Raw genomic sequence first — 23,814 nt, 5'->3', positions numbered from 1 at the left:
CAATAAAATTATTAATGAAGTAGCTGTGTGAACAGCTTGAAGGAAGTGAATGGAGACAGCTGCGAACATTTCTGAGTATGCTTCTATTTTATGTTTCTTAAAAAATAAGTAGTATACCAGTTCTATTTTTAGCACCTCAGAACCTGGAAAATGTTAGTTTATTTTTGGCCAATTGTGAACAATGAAAGCAGATCTTGAAGTGTTAGCTTAAATTCAGTCTGCTCAGTTCATTTCATTCAGCAGGGCACAACTGAAAATGGAGCCAGATCTGTCCAGTTGTGTCCGTTACCTGCTCTAGGTGTACGTATTAACCCACCTGCCCAAATCATGTCTCTAAGTGGCCTGATATTGCAGCGTGATGGTCATCCTCAGACTGATCCTTCAGGCCCACCCCAGGGTATATCAAGGGGAATTGAGCCTTAAAAGTCTCATCTGTACCTGTTTGGTAGGTGGGGGTGGTGCCTCCTCTTGCTGCCTCGAGGCTCCCATTCATCTCCTTTCCTTTGACCTGTTGCAGAATGATGAAGGTTCAACCCATGAAAAACTAGATTTCAAATTGCACTTCAGTTGCGCTTCATACTTGATCACGACGCCTTGCTATAGGTAAGTGCCATTTAGGGGGCACCTCACAACATCGGTGCTTTTGCTGCCCATGTGAAGCTGAGCTTTGGCTGCAGGCTATATCTGCAAGATACACAGCATGCTTCTGACTTTGGCTGCTTGTTTGGTTTGATTGGTTTGGTTACAGTTCAGTTATCTTTTGTAATGTTTGACTGTTAAAGTAGGGCTAGTGGTTTGTTTCAAGTGACTCTGAAGAAGGAGCTATATGCCCTGTAGGCTGACAGATTGTGTGGAAGTAACTCTGGTTGAGGCCATAGGATACGCTAGTGCAGTCTGGTTCCCATGTTTGCTCTAAACTCATTTTCCTAGAGCTTGGTAGTACTTAAACTTCATCCTGAGGTGTCTTGAGGTCTGCATGGGGCTAAATAACAGATCTCACTTGACTTTGTGGCACAAGTATTTACTTTCCTTCCTGTTTTGCAGTGATGCTTTTGCCAAGCTTCTAGAATCTGGAGATCTACACATGAGTTCTATTAAAGTAGATGGAATTAGCATTTCTTTCCAACATCTACTGGCAAAGATCTGTTTTCATCATCACTTTTCAGGTGAGTCTTTCGGATGCAGAAAATCCTGTTGTGTTTGGTGAGTGCAACACACCATGGCCTCAATGGCAGAAGCAGTTGATATCCAGATTAAGTAAAATTGGGAGAGGAGTTGCTGCCAGTTCTATAACGCATTCGTATCCTCAAAGCATATCATGCTTTTCAGAGTGAGCCCTCCTTGGGTCCCTGTGGCTTTCCTCCAGTTTGGCAAGGCTCATGGCAGGTATCACGGGAGCAGCTTGCTTATAGTTAGGGCTGTAGCTGTTCTCTGGAGGTTGTATTTGATCTCAGTGCTTCATCATACCTCTTTCCCCTAATGCTTTGTTTCACTAAGGAGGGGAGAGAGCTATTCAAGCTTGGACTGATAAGAGTTTCTAAATTAATTAAAACAAACGTACTGGGTGAAGCAAAACCAAATAGCTGTTTCATCATGTTCTCGCATATGCATTAGGCACTGCCTTGTTGAGAGCATTTCTGGGGAAGAGATCTACGTCCTGATCAATGTCTTTGCCACAAAACCTTTGCAGCTTCAGCTTGCTTGGAAGACAAGTAATTAACCTCACTATTGCAAAACATCCCAGATAGGAGCCAGGAGGAGACAGGCACGTACATCATTTTAACCCTGACATCTTCCTTTCACTTGGTAGAAGATTGTATTCCTTGAAGCCAGACAGAGCAGTAACTCCTTTTTGTGAGAAGCAAATTCTGTGTTAAAAAGTTGTCCCATTAAATGAGAACTGTTTCCTTTATAGTTGTGGAACGTGTTGATTCTTGTGCATCAATGTACAGTCGTTCTATTCAAGGTCATCACGTCTGCCTACTGGTAAAAAAGGTGAGTACATCTAACACTTGAAACAAGACCTGAAGAGAAAATGAATTTATAGCCTTTTCTATCTTACTGGAAAGAGGGAAATATTCCTGCCTAAAATGTCCAGGGACATGATGGGTAATATAATTGATCTGGCCCATCCAGCAGTTTTCCCTGTGCTGCTACCAAACTTGTACCTCCAGGGGGCTTCCTGTTGCCCAGCATGTACCTGGTGGGTAGCAGCAGCACTAACACAGCTTCCCTGATCTGACTGCTCATCTAAGCCTGCTTTGTTCCTGTGCAGGCTCCACTGGCTGTTGCTGGTGTGTAAGTTAGGCTGGGAGGAAAATTCTGTGCTTAGAAGAGGAGCTAATGGATTTTTTTTCTTTTTCTTTCCAAGGGAGAGAACTCTGTATCCATAGATGGGAAATGTAGTGATTCTACCCTGCTTAGCAACTTGTTGGATGAGATGAAAGAGACATTGTCCAAGTGCTGAATATTCCTTATAAAATACTCCAACTGCAAGAAACACACCTAATGTGTAAAGACAAGCAGACCCAAGTGTTAAATTTCTCCCTCGTACGCATGTACTATCCTGGGGCACGTGCTTTTCAGTTAACTCCACCATTGTTTGCAGTTTAGACATTTTAAGGCTGTATGTTACCTTTTTATTTCAAAACTTTTTACAAACTGTGGTGTTAACCCTTTCTAGCCCAAAGAGATCCTGGTGACATGACTGGAGGAGGGAGGGAGGGGCGCTATTTATTCAGCAGTTCATGGTGATCCTGTAACCCTTGCCATCTGCATGGGATGGTGGACTAAGCAGAATTTTATCAACAGTAGCACAGAGTCTGTTGCTTGTGCTTATTGCCAGGGAAGTTTGATTTGATCCTTAGCCATGGAGTGTCTTCAGGGCTGCTGTAGTTGATGTATATTTCTAGCAGAGGCTGGTGCTGGACCTGAAGGCCTTTTTTTTTTTTTCATAAATGTGATTTATTATTATTATTTCAAGATCCATTGTGATCAGCATATAAACATCCTCTGTCTCCCAGAGCTAATCCAAATGAGCCCTGTTGGAACTGGGGTGTTTGAGTTTGTTTATAGTAGTTGCCTTGAGCCTTAACCTCCTTTTAGTGACAGTTGAAAGAGTAGAGAGTGAGTGCATAAAACACAGGCTGAAAGTGTTACTGTTTGGTATCTGCTCCTGTTGACTGTCCCCGCAAATGGAGTCTCTCCTGCCTCTCACCTCTGAGCAGTCTCTGCTGATGCATTTTGAGTCCACTTCAATTTCACATTCCTGAAAAGTTAAGGTGTAGCAAGAAACTGGAAATCCAAAGGGGTCTGGTCCTGCTTTTGTATCATTTTGCTCACCAGCTGAGGTTGACCAATATCAGGTTAGAGAAATACCCACGTTTAATCCCTTGTACTCCAAACAGTTTGCAGATACAGCCCTGTTCCCTTCCTCTGTGCTGTGAGATCAGCAACGTGCTGTGTCATCGGTCTCTGTAGCATCATCTGGCCCTGCCTTCGCAGCAGTGGGAACAGATTTAGCAGCACAAATGTAGCTAGGTTCCCGCAACAGAACTGGCCCTGCCTGGGTGGCAGGAGGGGAGGGCTCGGTGAGGAGCGGCACAGGTCTGTTAGAGGTTACTTCCAAGGGAAGAAAGGAAGGGTCTACGGAGTGAAGCCCATTCTGCACTAAATCTTGTGGAATCACTGACTGGAAAGGGATGTTGTTCTGTCCTTTGCAGATATGCTTTATTGATGTCCTTCTCCAAAATCTTTGCTTTTTTCAGTTCTTTTACTTGCTGTTCCATACCCAGCAAGAACGTGCTTGAACGGTTTTGCTTTGAGGCACAAGCCAAAAACTATTGGTTGCTATTACCAAAAGGCCCCCAGGGAGGAGTTGGGCTTGTCTGCCCTTCCCCAGCACCACCCCAACAGGTGTCAGCAATGCCCAGTGGAACTGAACTAAAACCCTATGTAGGGAGCAGGATAAAGTGTCGCTCTTATCCTTAGGGTTAATGTCTTGTACTTTAAGTGTGTATTGTGCTCTTTACACTCTTCCCGTATTAGGGTATCCTTGAAAAGGCTCTACTGTGGTTTTATTGCTAGGACCAGCTTTGTATTCTGACAGCACTTGTGTGCTGCAGGAATTCATTTGCAGCAGGCTTCACTGCTGGTGAAGTGTTAGTCTTTGGTATTGGTCAACCTCCCTTGGTTAGCCAGTTTGTGTATTAGAAACTGAACATATTAAAATTGTCTTAAAGGATAATGTTCCTCAATTAGTGTTTTTTTAATTCATGGATGGAAACTGTCACTTTAGCATGTAGAATCTTCTCTTACGGAATCCTGTGCAGTGATTCTAGAATTTTGAAACTGTATGATGTGTTACATTCACAAATTTATTTGCTATCAACATTCCCTTAAAAAAAAAAAAAGAAAAAGAAAACATACCACAAGCTGCTGTAATGATTTTGTGTCAAGATGATCCAATAAACTTTCAAAACAAAGTTAAATTTTTGGCTTTGTAAATAGTCACTTTACAAGACAAGTTTGTATGGACCCAAAAACATTTTATCAGTAGGCTGTTGTGCCCATCACTATAATACAGGTCAACTCTGGAATTAATTTTTTCATATTTATCCACTGTGAAGTTGCTGTACAACACGCAAGTGCTGTATGCTTATCAAGGGAAAGGGTTGTGCAAGCGTTATTTGACCTGGACGTACCCCAACTCTGAGTGTTTGTGGTTTGTGTCTTTGGGGTAGGTAAGCCGAATCTTGTTCTGAAAGCTGTGAAAGATGTGAGAATTGTATGGGGTGGTGTGTTTTTTGTGTTTTTGTTTTTTTTAACAGCTGGGGAGGGGCGTGCAGCAGTGAGGAGAGTCCTGCCAGCTGTCTCCATGATGTGCATGTGTGGTGCTGGTCACACACCTGCTCCCCCAGCAGCAACAGCTCTAAGGATGAAGTGCACTAGGAGAAAAGGGATCTTCAGTGTGATAAACTGGAATGGTGCTGTTCTTTATCTCTTGTATTTTAAACTGAGCTGACATTTTATATTTAGTTAGGAGCTTCTAGCTCTGCACGGAGAAAAACGCATTGCTTGCATTAACTTGTTGGCCCCATTACCTGGAGATAAGCTCCTGCTGCAGAAGGAAGCACCAAGTCATTTGCTTTCTGCATGCACTGTGAGCCCTACATTGTATTCCCAGGTTGGCCTGCAGGGAGGCTGCCTGCTTGCTGTGCTGTCTTGTGGAACTGCACAAATCTGACAGGATGAAAACAACAGTAAACATCAGTCTCTTTGCAAATGAGAGGGTGTGCATGGAGAAAAACAACAACAACAAAACAACAGGAACCACTTGGAGCAAATGTCAAGTATTTAATGAGCTGCAGGACCTTAACTGGACAGTGCTGGAGCTTCCAGTGAACCTGGTGCCTGTGCACTTCTGGCTTCAAACAGCAAGGCAGGGTTCTATCCTGCTCTCTGCATTTACGTCCTGTCAAAATTCATTGAGCAACTGGACATAGAAAATCAGTCCTTATCTAAGTGTGGTTTTGCACACTATGCTATGAACGAGTATGTAAAAGAAATGGTGCTCAGCACCATCCTTCCAGCGAAAGGAGAGTGGCACGCTCCAAGCCTCCAGGCTTGCAGTTGCAGCTGCTTCATGCCATGTCTTGGACAGAGCGGCACCTATTCCTTGGAGGTTCACGTCCCTTCGCAACTGTGCTGTCTGGAGATGTGCAGATGCTGCTGGAGCAGCTGCCGTGGCTCCTCCCCTGAGGAGCAGCGATCCTGTACCTGTGGCTGTTGGATGCAGAGCGTGGGATCAGTGGCTCTGCGCTGACCTCCGAGCCGCAGGAGGCCTTGCTCACAGCCCGGTGCTGTGTGCATCTCTCCAAGAACGATGATAGGAAATGAGCTGTAGGTCAGGGCTGCCAGTTTGGGGCAGAAATGGGGGCACCTGGAACCACGCCTTATTTCAGAGAGCACTAAGATCCCCCTGGTTTTGCTTGCAAAAGGGCAGAAGTGTAGAACAATGCCCTAAGTGCAGGACCTGAGTGAGCTCTCCCCACCATCCACCTACAGGCTCTGGGTTTTGGTTAACTGCTGTGCTTTTAGCACAGCTTGGTTTTAGGCTTCACAGGGACTTACCGCCTGCCTCTGACTTCCTTCATTCTAATGTTTGTAAAAACTTCCCTTTGAACTGACAGCTGTGTTTTCTGCTACTTCTCCTTCTTATTTGAAACTTCAACTATGTGCTGCCCCTGTGACCACATCACTGCTAGCAACCTGTCCCTGACCAAGCAAGAGTTGAACCGGGCTAAGAGCAAAGCATGAGCGTGCAGAAACATCTCTTCCACTTTTGGCCCTAAAAAAAGGGGGTTGGGGGGATGGAAAATGGGGACTGTTCTGGAAGAATGAAAGCCTGCAAGGGCGGCTGTGCCTTCTGCACATTCTCCATTCCAGTACAACCCCGCACCAGTCTTGCGGAGGGGCTGGAGATCTCCTTCTTGTCCAGGTGCTGTCATCTGTGCTGACATCTTGCTGCTGTGGCTGAGGCCTCAAGTCTCATCCTGTCCTTGCTCCTCTTTCACCACTGCTGCCCTCAAAAATCAAGGGAAAAAGCTTTCCTCTCTCCCTTTTGCTTGTGGCCAGACCCAACCCTTCCCCTGACCTTTTACCACAGCACCTGCTCTGTGAAAACCAGACAGACCCGGGGATTTTCTGAGCTCAACCCTTAGCTCTGCACTTCTCTGTTCCCCTTTTGCTCTGACAAGGGCACGGAAAACCCAATCCCAGAGGAGGCTGTGCCACCGAAAACCAAACTGCTGGGCTGAGAAACTGAACTGGGCTGAGAAACTGAACTGTTGTCTCTTCCCTGCAGGGCAGGGATTTGCTTGCAACATCCCATCCAACTCCTACACACTGACTGCACTGCCAGGGAGTTTATCCATGGCTGAGAAAGTAAAAGTGAATCCTGTTTTCAATTCGTCAAGTCAATCAGGTGATAAATGTTATTTCAGGGATGACATCTTCCTGTTCAGGCAGACAGCTGTAGGTCATAGACTGCTTTTCTTCTAGAAATTGTGAACATTGGTTTAAATATTGGTATTTTTAAATAAGTAATTTCACCGAGGTGCTCAGCAGGATGCCTAGCATGGGCTGCAGTCCCCTGGAGGGGACTGCAGGCTGGAAGAAATATGAGAAATCCTGTGAGGGTGACACCACATGCCTGCGGCTGCCTGGGACTCAGATGGAGCTTTCTCATGGTCCGGATCTGGCCCTGGGCTGAAATGGGGCTGGGGCTGAGCCAGGTGCCAGCGAGTGCTGCTTGCTTCGCCCTGCTTTCTGTACATGACTCAGCTTCACCTTGGAGATGGTTTAGCAGCAGGATGTCATTAGCTTGCTGTGTCAACATCTCATTCCATCAATATCATCTCTAATTTAATCCATTAAGGTTTCTAAGAATAACCGGCTTTTGCTAATTACAAAGAAGTGTGAATTACATCAGAGCTGTCCCCGATAAGCACTGGCAAAGCTCAGCTGAGGCGATGCTCTGAGCTCTGTGCTGGCCAAGCAGGGCTGCGAGGCCTGGGCGGCTGAACGCCCAGGTGAAGAGAGAACCCCTTCTGCTGCCAGGGAATCCAGGCTCCTGTCACACCTCCTCCAAGGGAAGGCAAGCGGACAAAATGGCTCAGAACGGTGCAGGGGACCACAACAACCTGTTTTCCTCACAGGCTGCTCAAGAGTTCTTTGAATTAACTTTCAAGGCACAAGCAGGGGCGAGAGGAAATGCCTGGAGTGAGGATATTTCATGCGACAGGAAACGGTGGTGGCCTGGGAGCAGGAGGAAGGGCAGGGGCTGCACGCGAGGCTCGTTTAAGCACCATTAAAGTATTGGCTTGGCTTGGATGGGTTCGCAGCCATAGCAGGAATTCCCCCCACCTCCTGTGGCTTAATCCTAATTCAGGGAGAGGGAAAAGTAAATAAATAAAAAGATCTGAACAGTGCTGCATAAATTCTGCAGTGTGTTGAGCGACTGGGCCGAGCCCCAGGCACGCTGTGCTCCCTTGTTGTGAACTTTAACGGCGTTAGTGTCCCAAATCTCAGGTACTGGAGGGCTCTGCTTCAGCTTCGGGTGCTGTTTAATCTCCAGGTGGGGCAAAGGGTGGGCACCTCCGGCTCACCAGGGAGCGACCCTCTCAGCCCTGTCCTGTCACCAAAAAACCACGGGTGCTGAGGCGGTTCGGGGGCAGGTGCCCTCTGTTAGGTGAGCGCCTCGCAGCCCTGCGGGGCCGCTCGCCGATCCTGACACAAAAAGGGGGGGGAGTTGAGCCCCTAAAACCTCGTAGGGCCAAACCCGGGCTGCAGGAGGGGGTTTAAGGGTTTGGGGAGCCCGGGCTGGCCCCAGTCAGACCCCGGCCCCTGCGGGACTGGGCTGGGGCTGCGGGGCCCAGGGGGGAAGTTCGGGGCGATGGAGGTTTGGGAATTTCCTCTGGGAATTGCAGCCGGGCTGCTGCCGCTTTCCAGCTTCCAGGCGTGGCAGAGGCGGGAACGGTTCCTCTGCTCACGAGTTTAAACAGCTAGATTAAAAAATAAAGAAAAAAAGATTAAAAAAAGGATAATAGGATAAAAAGGAAAAAAGGATAATAAAAGCTGGAAGGGTCATTAACAGCGGCAGTGGTTCACCCCCAGGAGGGTTCCCATCCCATAAAACGAGGTGAAAAAAAAAAGAAAACGAAGCGGAACCGGCCTCTTCCCCGGCCCCTCCCCGCCGCGCCGGAGGGGGGCGGCCCCTTTAAGAGGAAGTAGTGCCGGCAGCCGCCGGCGGAGCGGGGCCGGGGCGCGCGGAGGAGGAGCGCGAGGAGCTGCGCTGCGGCCACACGAGGGGCGCCGCCTCCGCGCCGCCACGGACTAACTGCGGCCGGCCAGGTGCGGGGGGGGCTGGGGGAGGGCCGGGGGGGGGTGGGGAGCGCCGGGGAAAGGGGGGTCCCCAGCCCCGCCCGGGGGTCCCCGGGGCCGCGCTGAGCCCCCTGCAGCTGTCCGCTAACGATTTTGGCTGGTTTGAGTTTGTTTTATTTATTTATTTTCTCGCGTGGAAAGGCGGCCTCGTGGCCTCCCGGCCGGCCCTGGGGCTCGGGGGGCTGCTGGTGAGGGTCCCCCGGTCCGCCCTGCCGCCCCCCGGCCCTTCCTTCCCTGCAGTCCTTCCTTCCTCCCTTCCTTCCTCCCTTCCTTCTTTCCTTCCCCCCGGTCCTTGCCCTCCGCCCTGCCGCCCCCCGGCCCTTCCTTCCTTCCCTCCCGGTCCTCCCCCCCCCTCCAGCCCCGCCGCCCGGCGCCTCAGCTGCGGGGGGGCCGCAGGAGCCAGGCCCGCTCCGGGCTCACCTGTAGCGCATCCGCCCGAGCTCCTTCCCGGAATCACCTCATAGACCCGCAGAGCGGCCCGGGTTGAAAAGGACCTCGAAGATCTCCCGGTTCCCCCCCCCGCTCCGGGCAGGGTGCCCACCCGCTAGAGCCGCCTCCAGGGATGGGGCGTCCGCAGCCTCCCTGGGCAACCCGTGCCAGGGCCTCACCGCCCTCTGAGCGAAAAACTTCCTCCTAATTTCCGACCTAGATCTCCCCTGTCGCCGTCTAAAAGAAATCTGGTGTGCGCGCCAGGAGGGATGAAGAGGACAGGGCAGGAAGCCCTCGGGGCGGGGAGGGCTGGGAAGGTGTCCGGCGCCTGTCGCAGGAGGTTGGGAAGGTTGGGAAAGCCTCCCCGTGCTAGCGAGAGGCAGGGTCCCCTTCTGACCCGAAGAGCGGCCACGCGTCCTTCATTTCTATCCCTTTGTTTAAAACCCTTTCCAGTCTGGAATTGTTCCGCTAAGTTGCAGGGCAGTTTTTTTTTTTTGCTAGGAGACGCAAAGTTTCCCCAGCCACCTGTTTATCGCAGTCCCCAGTGCTTTGTCCTTGCACTCTGCTTCTTTTACAGAGCTTTGGGCTCACATCCAGCTTTGCATTTATCTCTCGTCGTTTCTTGGACCCCGTATTCCGTGTCTTAGATTCAGTTTCTGTCTTAGTCACGTCCCTGCAAAGCTGACTCGGTCAGGAGGGCGAGCAGGCTCAGAACCTCTTTAAACTCCCAGAAAGGGAGGAGAGGAGTGCTGGGAGCTCACGCCAGGTTGGTGGCGGGGAAGCAGAAACTGATGCTCCTGCTTTGCACAGGAGATCTGGGCCCAGACGCTGCGCAGGGAGCAGTTTCCCTGTGCCTGGCTCACTTTTAGGGTCTGGGGTTCTCTCCGGACCTGTTGAGGTTGCACAGTTGACTGTGCCATAGTCAGAACGGACATTGGGCTCTCCTGTCCCTTCGGCTGGGGCTCGGCGAGCTTGAAGCGTGCTCGTCATCTCGAGCAAAGTCCTCCCTTGTGGCTTAGCTGGCCTCTGTCACGGAGCTGCTTGCCAGATGCTTTTGTGGCCACGTTTGGCTGTAACGTGGCCCTTCCGTTGATGGGATGTGAAGTGCCACCCAGACCGAAGTGGCACGCTTAGCTCTGTTTGTGGAGGTCGGACTGGAGGTTGACGTAACGGTGTTTTGTAACCAATGCTTCTCTGTACGTGGGCCGGAGATCTCTATGGCCGCAGTACACAGAGGAAAAATGTTTCCCTTGTCAGCAGTGAAAGCATGTGGGGTCAGAGAGGAGATTGCAAAACCTAACCCATCCTGGCCACAAGAGTTCAGATCTGGGAGAATTGCCTTCAACTTCTGAGTTTTAATTTCTTGTAAGGCAGGAGGGTACTTTGTGATACTTGAGCCATAAATGCTGCTCTAAGTGGATCCATAACCAGCTTTGCTGGAGGTTTAGGAGATTATCTTTAGAAATACGTAATATCCAGCTAATGCTTCCAATGAAGAATGCACCTTAGGCTGCACGTTCGTCTGCCCTTCTCCAGATGCCCCTCGGAGGCAGCGTTATCTGCGACTCCTGTCTTGCGCTGCTTCTTGCTCCCTCTGGAGCTGATGCTGCGCTGAAAGTGCTGCTCAGCTCGCGATGAAATGATGGAGGGCTCCTGGGTGAATTGCTGCTCCGAGAACACCAGGTGCACGGGGAGCAGAGGGGAGGGAGCCCAACAACCCCCCTGGGGGGGAACAGGGACGACGAAGGCCATAAGAAAACCTTTGTAAGCATGCACATCCATCCAGCTGTGGTGGCTTTGACTTCTTGTAGAAGTCTAGATGGAGTCAGTAGACGCTTTGTCGTTATTTAGTCTCTCTGAGAAGAGGTGAAGGTGGCAATGCTGACGGGTGTCCCTTTGTGCTGCCTGCCCTGCACAGCCAGGGCTCGAGTGCTGCCGGGCTGAACTCCTGCGGTGACCGTGCTTGGTGTTTGCCCCTATCCTCTTGGGGGCTGCATGGCTGTCCTCCCACCCCGTGGCAGCGCAGACCTCCTTGCAGGGCAGCGTGAGGCTGGTCAGGAGCCTGCCCTCTGCTCCCTGCCACCAGCACCCATGCAGTGGCTGCAGGAGACCCCCAGCTCCCAGCCCAGGTAGGGGCTGGATTTGGGTGAACGATGGCCCTGGCCGTGTGCCTCTGCTCTGGCTTCTGGGGAACAGAAAATGAGCTGGAGCCATCCGATACGTGCTCCAGTTGGAAGCAGAAGCTGAGTAAGACCCGTTACTAAGCTGAAAGCCACCGTAATTGTTCTTGATCTTAACTGCAGGCTTACGTTGGGGTTGCTGTCTGGGCCTTTTTTTTCTTTTTTCCTCCTCACTGTATGCAGGAGGTCTTATGATGTGGTTTGTCTTGAGGTGATCTCTAGCTCCACATCAGTGGGCTTGTTCCTTGCCTTTGCTGCCCGGAGACACGTTAGTGTGCTGGGCCGCTGCCACATCTCCTCGTGGAGGAGAGGAGCAGGCCTCGTGGGCACCCGCTTTCAGCAGGAAACAATACGGCTTTCTTTTAAAAGCGTAATGCTAACGTGGGGAGAAGCGGCACTGTCCATGGGACTGGCCCTGGCCGTGCGGCCAGCTCGTGCCCCGGCCCCTTCCCTGGGGGACACCTCCCGAAGGCAGGACACGCGCTCCAAATCAGCCATCCCTGCCGCTCCGGCAGATCCTGAAGTTAGAGGAAACCGCTGCTGGTTCAAAAATGCCCCTGCTCAGTGAGGATGATCATGTGGAACCCGTGAAAGCAGGAAGAAATGTGTAGTTCACAGCTCGGACTCGATAAATACCGCGCTGCCCCTTACGAGTCCCCTGGTGAGGGGCAGAACTGGGCTGAAGGGCAGCAAAAGGTGTTCCTGAACGAGCCGCCTTCAAAATACAGCCCTGCAGACCTTGAAAAGAGCTGCTCTGAGCGTGCCGTCAGCCACCCACGGAGTATGGTTTATCCTAGAAATATTTGTCTGTGCAGTTAACCTGTCTCCCGGAGTCGTGACCCAGCTTGTCGGCTCAAGGCAGCATCTGCGGAGCCAGCAGCAGATGAGCTCTGCCTCCACACGCAGCCGTGATCTGGCCGAAGCTGTGTAAGTGCAACCCGTGGAAGCCTTCCAACACAGCCATGCCTCTGACGTTGCAATAGATACAGATGGCACGTAAGAGGCAGGAAAATCGGCCCCAGATCGGTAATTATGCAGGCTCTAATGGACGTTCCTGTTGCGCTGTGGTCATTCCTAGGCTTTTAAGTGAAGATCTTAAAGTGCAGAATCTGCTCTCTGACCCTGTTGGGGAAGGGAAAGTAGAAGGGGTGACCTTAGAAGCTGACTTTCTCGTGTGGCTCTTTAACCATCTGCGGCTGCTGGCCGGGTGGCGACAGGCGGTGCTGGAGCCTCTGACCTCTCCCAGGCGAATTTCGGGGCGATGCAGCCTTCCCTCTGCCCCGCCAGAAGCCGTCCTCCAGGCCCTGCACCTTCCGTGAGCGTTTGCCTGTGATGCGAGCCCGTCACACGGAGCCCACGCCGTCCCTCCTGTTGTCACCGCTGTGTCTGTGTGGGCTAGAGCATCCCAAGCCCCGAGCTGAGCAGCTGATGCTGGCCTCCTGCTCCTGCATCCCGCGCGTGGTGGCCAAAACGTGCCTCTGGCTGCTCGGCCCCGCGAGCAGGGAGCTGAGCAGGGGTTTCCCCTTTATTTTATCAACTAACTGGAGGGTGAAATTGGCCAAATGCATCGCCTATAAGGGGAAAAGGAAGATACCAATGAAAGCCGACCATAACGTTTCTCGTGCTTTTTATACCGTTTCCTTTCCTTACCTACTTGCAAATGCTGCTCGGCTCCACATTTGCATGGCTTAAAGTTGTGCAAAGAGACCGTCCTGCCCCCGAGCAAGCCTGGCTCCGGGAAGTACCTGGGAGATGGGGTCTTTGTGTGGTTTTCACTCGGAGTTCCCAAATTGTGCAGCAGCTTTAAGTTGCGGGGTATGGGGGTGGCTGGCGACCAGCAGGACTTTCTTAAAACTGACTTTGTTGTGGGGCATAAAGGGCTCTTTGTTTGTCTAAGCCTTGGGAATCTAACATCTGAAATGTGCGTTTCGAAGTGGCCCTGTTCCATTTGTTGTTAAGGCCGCTATTAAACCAGTTTCCAGAAGGAAAATTTGGATGTTTTCCTGCTGAGCAGCAGAGGGAACTTGTTGCTTGTGCACGACCCAGTCTGGGGTTATCGATGCGGCTGCGCCAGCGCTGCCCTGTGCTCCCTCTCCTTCCGAGCAGCTCCTGGCCCCTGTTGGCAGCAGCGAGCAGAGAGAAAATGGGAAGAAAAAGGAAGCGTGCAGGGCAGCTTCGCGGCTCTCCTCGTGCCGCAGCCTTTAGTTTCCTCGCAGAGGAGAAGCGCTGCTCTGGCCTGGCTCCGCTCAGCTCTCCAGAGCGCGGTTTCCATTTCGGCTTTTCCAAATAACAACACGAGTCTCCTCGGCTGGGGAGCGCGCAGCTCCGCGCCGTCAGGGGCAGCGTTACGGAGCGTACGGAGGGGGGTGATTAGCGTTGGGAAAAACATTGGCAGCTGCCTCGGCCAGCCACGAGGCTGCCGTGCCAGACAGGAAGCCGGCCTACGTGGAAGCGCCGTCTCGCAGGAGTTATGAATGGTCAGACGTGCCTGCCGTGAGCCTAAACCCTCGTGTTCTGCCCCAAATAGTCCTCGTCGTGCTTCGCCCTCCCGCCCGCGACCAAGGTAAGCACAGGGGCATACCTTTTGGTCCTTGTGGTGTAAAATTGTTCAAAAGAGCAGCTGCAAGCCTCGTCCGGTGAGGGTAAGCTGTCGTGCTTGTTGCCAGACTCGCTTTAGAGGCACAGAAACTTGCCGTCATCGGTGCCCCTCCAGCCCCGCTGGCCGTAATCGGCCTGATCCTCGCTCTCCGTATTAAAATCTCTCCTTTGATCATAGAAACCCAGGATCATCTTTTACCGAGAAACTGAGCAGAATGGCTGTGGGAAGGTATTTGTGAAAGCGTGGGGGGGGAAGTTATGAAAACCATGTGCGTGTGCGTCTTTGCTTTTTTGTTTAAGGTCCCTGAGGCCGCCTTGCTAGCTTCGCTGCTCTGGCACGCCCTGTAAATTCAGTCTTGCCTCGAAGTGTTCGATACGTCTCGTGTGCCGTGGCTGTTTTGTCGAACTGGCACGCGAGTTGGTGTGCTGCGTTGGAAGCTCTGCGTCAGCTGCGAGGGTGGGGGGCCCCTGCTCCCTGCTTACCTCGCGCTTTTGGGGGGCCGCAGGGGGGGGTGATGGGCACGGGCTCGCCACCGAAGGGCTGCAGTTATAAGCTGCCCCCGAAGGGACTTTTGGCAGGATTTCGTGTAAATGTTTAGCATCGGTACCACTTGGTGTCATCTTGCGGGACAGCAGCGTGGCTTCCGTAAAAGGAAATTCAAGGAATGGATTATTTTTGAGAAATGCGGTGCTCGCTGGGATTTACTCGAGGGCTCTCTTGTGAGCGCGCAGCAGGATGTGAGCTGCCTGGAGCTGGGGTCACTGGGAGGGAAGTGGCCGCGAGCCTCGCCCCTCCCCGCCGGCAGCGTGAAACCCAACTTTTCTCTCTTTCAAAAAGGAGGAAGCTCTGCCTCGGAGCCTGCAAGCGCTCGCAGGAGTTGCAGAGACGAGCAGAGCGATTGCAGGAGGCTAAGAACGAAGGTAGGGGCTTCCTGACGCGCCTCTGCAGGCTGTTAGCGGCGGAGGGGAGCGCGAGGCGCGCTCGGAGGCGATGGAGCCGCCGTGGGACCCTGCTCGCGGGTGGGGGGCCGCGTGCGGAGCGTCCCGCGGGGCCGCAGCGGGGGCAGCGCCACGGCTGGGAGGCCAGCGTGCGAGGGAGGCCGCCTCCAGGGGCTGCGGCGGAGGCTGCTCTTTCCTTTTTTTGTGCCCGCTCTGAGCTGCGTGTGAAAGCAAGGAGAGCCGGGTAAGTAACGCCTGGGCTCCCTCTGCCCCGAGCCTTTAAAATGAGGCAGCACTGCGTGATCCGCTGCTAGCGGCAGCGGAGGAGGGATGGCAGAGGGAACGAAGGGCGCTGCCCCGGGTCGCCGTCGGCAGAAATGGGCGTTAGGGCTGGAGCTGTAGGAGCAGGGTAAGGGGATAAAAGGCGGTTGGGAAGGGAGGGGAGGGCCAGGCCTCCGGCCCCGCGCTGTGCGGCCGTGGCAGCCGGGGGAGCCACGCAGGGCGCCCAGCCCCGTCCCTGCAGTCCCTGCAAGCAGCGGCAGCGCCGCTCCCCCGGGGAAGCCGGGGTGGTTTTGCTCCCGCCAGCCTGCCACGGTGCAGGGCTTGGCGGCGGCTCTGTGATCTCGTGGGAGGGATGGCCAAGGTCCGCTTGCACCGGTGACGTCCGCCGTAATCTTGGCTGGCTGGAAGAGAGGAGGAAACAAAATGTACTGCAGGTTTGTTCGTGTGTTGGGATTTTTTTTCCTCGTCTTTGAAGCTCGCAAATCCCACTCAGGTGCTTTGCATGTCCCATGTCCTAATTGTGTGTAATGTTTCCTTTCTCCTCTTCATAAAGACAGTGTTCTAGCGCTGCCAGAGCAATGACTCCTGCCTGTGGAAGAAGGTGTTGTACATGTGATATCATCTTCAAGCAATGTCAGTGATGCTTTTGGTCTGTCTTTTCTTTCTTTCTTTTTTTTCTAGTGCCAAATGCTTCATTTAGTTCAGTTGCACTCAAAAACCGTAATTAAATATGCTGAATCTGCTTGAAGTCTTAGCTACTAGTTTTGCTAATGCCTTCAGACAGATGCTGAATCGTCTGCAAGATGATTGCTGCTGTGTCGAGCTCCGCAGCTCTCAAGAATGGTGTCTCTTAGGAAGAGGAAGTTGTTTGTAGGGCAGACGCTGCCTTGATACCAAATAAGCCGTATTAAAATTCTCTTCACCCTGTGCAAATGATCATTTCTTCTGGAAAATGGTCTAAAATGGTCTATGTTTGCTTCCTGACATGTGCAGAGTTTTTTTTTTGTTTGTCTGTCTGTTTTAAACTCTGCAGCTTTGCTATTCGGTTTCAACCCACCCTCCCTTTCACCAGACAGGGACGGGTTTTCCAAGCCCGGGTCAGGCTGTGGCTGCAGGGCCCAGCACGGATGCCAGGGGAACCACTGGAATTCTTAAGACAGTTCCTAAACAAGTAGGAACAGAGTTGTTGTACCACACCGAGGATGCTGCCAGTCCTCCAGAGAGCTGTACGAAGGGCAGTGCTCCTCCATCTTTACTGCCTGCTTGTTTAAAGGATATTTCTTTCTCCACCTCCAGTGTAAGGATATCATCGCGTGCAAGTGCTTCTCTGGGACCGATTTCCTGCTGGAAGTAGCTGCAGACTCAGCACCTGCTTTCCACATTGCTGGTGCGGGGCGATCGGCGCCTTTGGGGCACGGTGGGGTGGGCGCTGCCCCGGCGCTTCCGCACCGAGCCGCAGGATGTGGCCAGGCTGTGACACAGCTCTGGGTAACCAGAGCTCCTTGCTCAGACATCCCTCCTCGTCCCCCTTGCTACTTCCTCTCACCAAGTCTGCGGTGCGATCAGAGGCTTCTCAAGGTCGCGTTTTCTGGAGGTTTTCTTCTTTTTCTTCTTTTTTTTTTTTTTTTGACTCCGGTGCGGTAGCTGGTAGGGTCACAGCAGCAGCCGTTCCAGCAGCACTTTTTGCAGAGAGCCCGTGGCGTCAGCGTGGGCGCCGTCACGCTCACTCGACGCAGGGTGAATCTCGCTGAACCGCAAGAAAATATTTTCCGTTTGTCTCAGTGCGTGTCGTGGCTGTGGTCACGGCCCGCGTCGCAGCCAGAGCTTGGATCTCTGTGCAGAAAAGTTGGCTCAGCCCCTTCCTGCAGGAGAAGGGCTACGGAAAGGCAAGTGTGTTCTTACGGGGCAAGCTGGGGTGGTTTGGGTTTTCTTCCTTACTGTCGTTAAATAAGAGAACAAGAGGCCTTGGTTTAAGTCCTTTAATCTCTCTCCAAAGAAGAAATGCTGATAAGCACGATGCAGCATCTGTTAAAGGCGGGCTGAATTGCAGAAAGGTAGTCTTCACCCGAATTTGAAATTTTTCTTGCCAGAGTTTGGGGGCGTTATTTACCTATTTAAACAACACTACAGCTAAGGAGATTTTCTGCTTGGTGGAAGGGACTTGTTTGCTTGTTTTCTTAGAAAATTATGGAAACTGTTACTTGCCGCATTCTGTAGTGCATCAGCTTGAGTTTCTGTTGCTTTATTTATTTCTCTGTCCAACACATGTAAAACAGTATTTTTGGTACAATTTTCTGCCTCGAGCTTCCATCAAAGAGCCGCTTGACACAAATTATATGAAGGGATGGATGTGGGAACAAAGGAGGTATAATTAGCTACAGATAAACAGAGCTGTGTTTCTTGTCAGCATCCTTTCAAGATCTTAACTCGTGTCTCAGCCTCTCAGAGCCAATTCGTTTTCATAGACTGGAAGAGGAAGACGAGCTTTCCTGGTCCTGGAGCTTTCAACCAGGCTTCACCATGGAGTGAGCTCAGCTGGAAGGAGGAACACAGTTGTGCTCTCTGCACCTGCAGAAGAGGCTGTGGCTGGTTTTGAAGCTGGTGCTGTTTCGGGATACTGAGTTTACGGGTGCCTGAGCTGCGTCGACTTCTCATTCCCCTCAGCCCGTTCTCATCTTGTCCGTAGTGCTACGACAGCACACGCAGCTCCTGGTCAGACTGGTATTTTGTTAGAATACGTCTGGCAGCAGAGCTGGGCTCTACTGTAGGATGTCATAAAGTTACCTTTGGAGTAGGTTTGTGTGCAAAGAGGGGGGAGAAAAGCATAGGTGAAGGATCCGATTCAAGTGAAGCCTAACTCAACGTTTGACCCTTCTTAAACCTTTGCTGCTTTCCGCCTGAATCGCTGGCGCTGGAGTTTCTCCTCCTTTCGGAGGGATTTGGGTCTCGCTGTGCTGATGTCGTGATCTCCTGCGCTGGCCCCGTCCCTCCCTGCTGTCTCGTTCTCATCGCACCCTTTTCCTGGGGGCCTTTCTGGCTCCCCTGTCGCCGTGCTGAGCACCCAGGGGAGCTCGCGGGGGCTCCTGGCCCAGCCCAGCTCGCCCCCAATGGCCAGACTGTTCCTCTGCTCCGGGCTCTCCTGGGAGGAGAGAAAAGAAAAGAAAAGCTGGCGCCGGCTGCCCCTGCTCTGCTCAGATCGGGGGCGAGGGCCCAGATGGTATCCCAGATCTCTTCCTATGGGATTTAGACCAGGTTTCCTGTTGAGAGAGCTGCTCCTAATCGCTGCCCTTCTGTGCTGCATTGCAGATCAGGACCAGATGAGCAGAAGGAGGTTTCTGTGAAGATCAGAGTCCTCGCTGCCCTGCCCCAGGAAGTGGCCCAGCAGCTCTGTGTCTGCAGCTGTCATCGCTACGGGCCTGGAAAAAAAAGAAGAAGAGAAGAAAGATGTCCCATGCTTTAAAGCAAGTGTTCAATAAAGACAAAACCTTCCGGCCCAAGCGCAAGTTTGAGCCGGGGACTCAGCGGTTCGAGCTGCACAAGAAAGCCCAAGCCTCGCTCAACGCTGGCCTGGACTTGAAGGTGGCCGTCCAGCTGCCGCCGGGAGAGGAGCAGAATGACTGGGTGGCAGTGCACGTGGTGGACTTCTTCAACCGCATCAACCTGATCTACGGCACCATCAGTGACTATTGCACGGAGCAGTCCTGCCCTGTCATGTCCGGGGGGCCCAAGTACGAGTACAGATGGCAGGACGAGCACAAGTACCGCAAGCCCACGGCCCTGTCCGCTCCCCAGTACATGAACCTCCTGATGGACTGGATCGAGGTACAGATCAACAACGAGGACATCTTTCCCACTAACGTTGGTGAGTTGGGTTCTGTTTGCAGCTATGGGGAGGGAGGCCGGTGCAGAGCCTTCTTTGAGCCCTCAGGTCCTGGTCCAGGAGATGCTGTTCGTGGTCACTGCTGCTCAGGTCGCCATTGTGGTAGAGCTATTGCCTTTTGGGCTGCTTGGAGGCCGGCGGTGTATAAGCTCTTCCAAGCACCTGAGAAATTTCAGGCCTCTTCTTGAGCACTAAAATACCCAGAGCTGTAGCAGATCTCATTTGGAGTCGTGGATACCTCGAGGGAAGCAAAGCTAAGCCAAGCGTAGGGAACGAAAATAAGAGGCTGCTCTTAAAAAGCCAGTCTCTGACATGACCGTCAGCAGTTCCTGCTGGACGTGGTCTCCTGAAGGACAGCTCTTTTCGAGCTGATTGCTGGTGTGGGTTCAGTGCACGTGCTCTGCGTTGGCCTGGTGATGGTGGCCATGTTTCCCTAATTAGCCTCTTTGTTGTTGCAGGCTGGCATTAGCTGACTCTGCCCTTTCTAGCTCGGTGCTTGCTGGCATGCAGTCGGTTGTTTGTTGCAGCTGGGTGGGATGCTGACACGTGCACGGAGGGAGGGGCGGCATTTTTATCTATTGCCAGGGTGATGGAAAGGAGAATTTGACCAAAGACAACTAAATCTGCAATCCCAAATACACAGCTTCATGTACTCGTTTGGGACAAAAAAGCTGTGGTTTTTGTTTTTTTTTTTGGGGGGGGGGGGTGAATAAGATGTGAGAGTTCAGTATCCAGAGCATTAGGTAAATATGAATGATGACATTCAGAGCTCCCACCTTCTGGAAGGCTGAAGACCAGATGCAGCAGAGGCGTGTACGGCGGCAGGGGGGACGACGCTGCTCCAGCGCTAGCCCTGGGGTGTTTCACGACAGGGTCAGCTCCTTGCCTTCCCAGAGCAGCCCTGGGCGATTGCCAGGCTCCTCGGCGCGGCCGTTGGGGAGCTGGGGTGACGCTGGAGCCCCGGTGCAAGCGGGGTTCCAGGGGCTGCCTTCCCCTCCTGCCCCTGCACGCGTCCCCTGTCGCAGCGCAGCCTTGTTCCCCCCGTGGGGCAGGTGCAGTGTCTGCAGAGGCAGGGCTGGAGGGGGCATTTCTCAGCTCCCTCCTTCCTGCCACCACGTTTATGCCATCGGGGCTCTGGTGGGATGCAATTGGCCTCTGTGCGGGATGCGTCTGCATCCACGGGGCTCTTCTACCCCTGCCAAAGCACTGCTTAAACCGTGTGCAAGCAGGGCCGTGAGGAGCTGGTCCTTCAGGCAGCTGAAGCACTGAAACCCTCCCCATCTGTTCCTCCTGGCACCCAGGAGGGTGTGTTGCCTTTATTTAGGACTGTTCCGTAAAACTCTCTGGGGACTATAAATAGGGTGTTTTTGTTCAGGGCGGCAAGGCAAGTTTCCGGCAGCAGGACGGTTGTGGAGTTGTTGTTCTCAGCTTTGCTTTTACCTGATACCAGTTCTTGCAGGGTGTTGAAAGGGTTTCACTGATCCTTGTTCCTCCAGAAAGGACCTGTGTGAACTTTAATACTGTGAGCTGGCCACTTGGTCAGGCTGCTTTGCTGCAGGCCCTGGCTAAACAAATCCCAGTGAACTCAGCAGGCTTATCCACTGGTGCCTTTACAGGGGACCCAAATGTCTTTAATTTTTAACCAAAGAGCTAAAGACTTATCAAATTGTGAGACAGCTGCAGGGGGATATCTCTGACTCTTTCTTTGGGGAAATTGCTTCTGGAGCAGAGCTCAGTAGTTTGTAATATTTTGCACTGTTTATATAAACATGCCAAGTAGGAGTAGAAGAAAACTCTCGGAGTGAAGCAGCAGCTGGTGGGAATCTGATGGTGATCTCCTGCTTTCAGCTCTCAGCTGCTCGCAGCGATTGATGGTGTGCAGGACTGTCACATCAGAAACTGATGCTTTGAAAAATCTGACCCGAAATGGAAAGGAAAAAGGAGAGGGGAACTGGAGATGACTTTGGACAGAACTCTCTCCCTTTTGTCTCAAAACGTACCTGTTCTATCAAGAACGACTTATTTTATTCCTGAGGAACCCGTTCCCACTTCTGTGAAGCTTCTCATGGCCGTGTCTCCCCTCCCAGGTACTCCCTTCCCCAAGAACTTCCTCCCGGTGGTGAAGAAGATTCTCTCCAGGCTCTTCCGAGTCTTCGTCCATGTCTACATCCACCACTTCGACAGGATCACCCAGATGGGGTCGGAAGCCCACGTGAACACCTGCTACAAGCACTTTTACTACTTTGTGAAAGAGTTCAACCTAATAGACACCAAGGAGCTGGAACCACTGGTGAGTCTCGGAGCGAGTGCAGAAGGGGTGGGCTGGGGGTGGAGGTGTCACAGTTGCCCTCTCAAATCCCATTGCTGGAATTGAGGCCGTGGGTCGGCCTCGCAGTTTGGCAGTCAGGAAGATGGGAGCCGGGATGTGCAGGTGCAGCTGAGCAGGGTTGTTTGGGCGTCGGCTGGGGGAGGATGACTTGTTCTCCAGCAACCTCCTCGCGTTTCGGGCAGCCAGCTTGCCTTGGCTGCACGCGCTGTTTGAGCTCAGCCCCGTTCACCATCCAGGATGGGGAGGGAAGAGCAAAAGTCCCCTCCCATCCTGAAGAGCAAGGGCACCACCACCACAAGGAGCCTGCAGGATGGAGGGTGTGACATGGTAGACCTAAGAGGTAGCAATGACGTTTGGCTCAGCTGCTTACAGCTGCAGAATTTGAAGAGCTGTGGGGCAGAGGAAGGTGTCCCGCGTGCCCCGGGATTGGGAGTGGTGGGGGAGCACAGACCTGCCCCACCTGGAGCGCTCGGTGGTGGTGTCACCGCGTGCCTGAGAAGGGTATTTCCAGCTGAACAAAGGTGAGATTTTTTCATCCACACCCTCACCTGGCAGTTTGGATCTTAGTTCATGGTTCCTTGTCGTGTCCCTTTGACAGAAGGAAATGACCTCCCGGATGTGCCACTGAGATCAGACCGTCCTGCTCTCACCTCGGCATCCCTTCCGAGGACACAGAGTCCCACTCCTGCATTGGAGACATGAATCAAGGGGAGAACAGAGACGTTTTCTTAAAGAAATCTATATATTTTTAATGAGTTTCAGTGTAAAACTGTGATATTGCAGGAATATTTTTTTAAAGATGCTCTAGATAAACTAGTTTTTTTTATAGTAATTTCTATAAAAAAAAAAAAGTATTTTTGGCCACTTGGTGGGAATGCTCGTCCTCTGAGGAGGGAGGAGCCAGCCTGTGCTGCCTCTCCTCTTCCCCCTCACTGCGGTGGCACCAGGAGCCGAGCCAGGTGCGCCAGGTAGAGCCGTGCCGTGGAGCTGGCGCTGTGATGGAAGCGGTACGTCCCTCCGGACCCCCACCTCCTAAATGTGAAGGGAGGTTACGTGTGGGCATTGGGGAAGAAGTGTTGGTGCACACGGATTCACTGGGGCGCCGCAAGGAGCTGTCTGGTTCCAGCACCTCTTCCGCTGGCCGTGCGGTCAGTTTTTGGACAGAGCTGCTTTTGTGCTCACCCTGCACTTGGCATCCTGTCCCCAAGGCCTGCCCTTCCTTTCTTTCTCTGTGAAAGAAGTCAGACTTGGGTTTCTTTCATGGCCAGACCAGAGCTGCTGCTGCTGCTGATCTATCCTGCAGCTGTGCTGCGCTGGAGCGCTCCTGTTGTGAATCTGCTCTTGCCTCTTGCACCAGCGCTGAGCTGAGCTGCTCCTGCTGCACCGCCCCTGTGGGGACAGGCTTGGCGCTGGCAGCGCTGGGACAAGCGGACCCGCGCCTGGTGGGAATGAGTAGAGGGAAGGCGCTGGGACCAGCACGGGGAGGTCGGCTTCTCAAACACCTGCGCTTCCCTTTCTCCTTGTGGTACGCAGACCCTACCAAGGAACCGGGCTGCTTGCTCTCCAGCCTTGCTTACAGGCTCTGTGTGGACCACTTTCTGCTTCCCGTTAGGGTACTAAACCTTTTCTCTTCCTTAGCAGCGCTTCCCTGCTCTGCCGCATGCGTCTCCTCTTAACCAAAGTGTCTGGTGGGCAGCCAGAGCCAGGGGCCTTACCTCCTGCTTGCACAAGAGCTCTGCTGCCTGGCCAGAGCCTGGCCGTCCCCCCAGGTAGGTAGGTCGGGCTACCTAGGATCGGGGGGAGAGCAGGGAGCAGGGTTTACAGGGAGTGAAAAGGTTTTTGTGAACAGTGACCAAACTATCACTAACCACTTCTTCATTAGAAAGTTTTTTTTGTGTCCTGGAATCGTCTGTATATACATGACTCTTGTTTCTTGTGCTATCGTTAGGACACGCGTACAAATACCACTATAGTTCTCTGACATGGAACCAATAAATTATGCTGTATTTACATAGCACGCTCCGATTGCTAAATGTCTCATGATTGCATGTTTGTCAGAGGCTTTCTATCAGCAAAACAAACACGGGGTGTTGGGACTCCACGGGAAGTGCGGTGGAGGGCTGCTAAATGATGCCAGGTGCCAGTTCCTGGTTCCGCTGCGAGGTTTGATTCCTCCTGCTGCATCCCGGCTGCTCCGAGTTTGCGGGGCCAAGTGTGTGGGTGCCACAGCTGCC

At 52.6% G+C, this 23,814-nt stretch overlaps 2 protein-coding genes across 7 annotated transcripts in view; both read left to right on the top strand.

Moving 5' to 3' along the window:
* The window catches only part of AP3D1 (adaptor related protein complex 3 subunit delta 1), a 44,125-nt gene extending 39,635 nt beyond the window's left edge, over positions 1 to 4,490 (top strand). For both annotated transcript variants that reach the window (XM_083810588.1, XM_083810587.1), the window contains exons 29-32: positions 518 to 603; positions 1,045 to 1,166; positions 1,916 to 1,995; positions 2,372 to 4,490. In XM_083810588.1, the coding sequence (XP_083666714.1) occupies positions 518 to 603; positions 1,045 to 1,166; positions 1,916 to 1,995; positions 2,372 to 2,467 (384 nt within the window). In that variant the 3' untranslated portion in view covers positions 2,468 to 4,490. The remainder of the gene's footprint in view (positions 1 to 517; positions 604 to 1,044; positions 1,167 to 1,915; positions 1,996 to 2,371) is intronic.
* A 4,069-nt stretch (positions 4,491 to 8,559) lies between these two features.
* MOB3A (MOB kinase activator 3A) lies at positions 8,560 to 23,597 on the top strand. Of its 5 annotated transcripts, none has more exons than XM_083810606.1 (4): positions 8,560 to 8,913; positions 18,678 to 19,233; positions 21,339 to 21,541; positions 22,179 to 23,597. In XM_083810606.1, the coding sequence occupies exons 2-4, from the start codon at positions 18,816 to 18,818 to the stop codon at positions 22,206 to 22,208; spliced, it is 651 nt and encodes a 216-aa protein (XP_083666732.1). In that variant the 5' UTR covers positions 8,560 to 8,913; positions 18,678 to 18,815; the 3' UTR covers positions 22,209 to 23,597. The 5 variants fall into 5 exon arrangements, with proteins under 5 accessions (XP_083666732.1, XP_083666735.1, XP_083666733.1 ...); XM_083810609.1 differs by lacking the exon at positions 8,560 to 8,913 and adding an exon at positions 13,976 to 14,115; XM_083810607.1 differs by lacking the exon at positions 8,560 to 8,913 and adding an exon at positions 14,983 to 15,071.
* The last annotated feature ends 217 nt before the right edge of the window (positions 23,598 to 23,814 follow it).

The sequence above is a fragment of the Anser anser genome, assembly GCF_964211835.1.
Source record: "Anser anser genome assembly, chromosome: 25".
Lineage (NCBI taxonomy): Eukaryota > Metazoa > Chordata > Aves > Anseriformes > Anatidae > Anser > Anser anser.
Note: the sequence above shows the minus strand (reverse complement) of the source record. Positions and strands in the feature narration are given on the sequence as shown.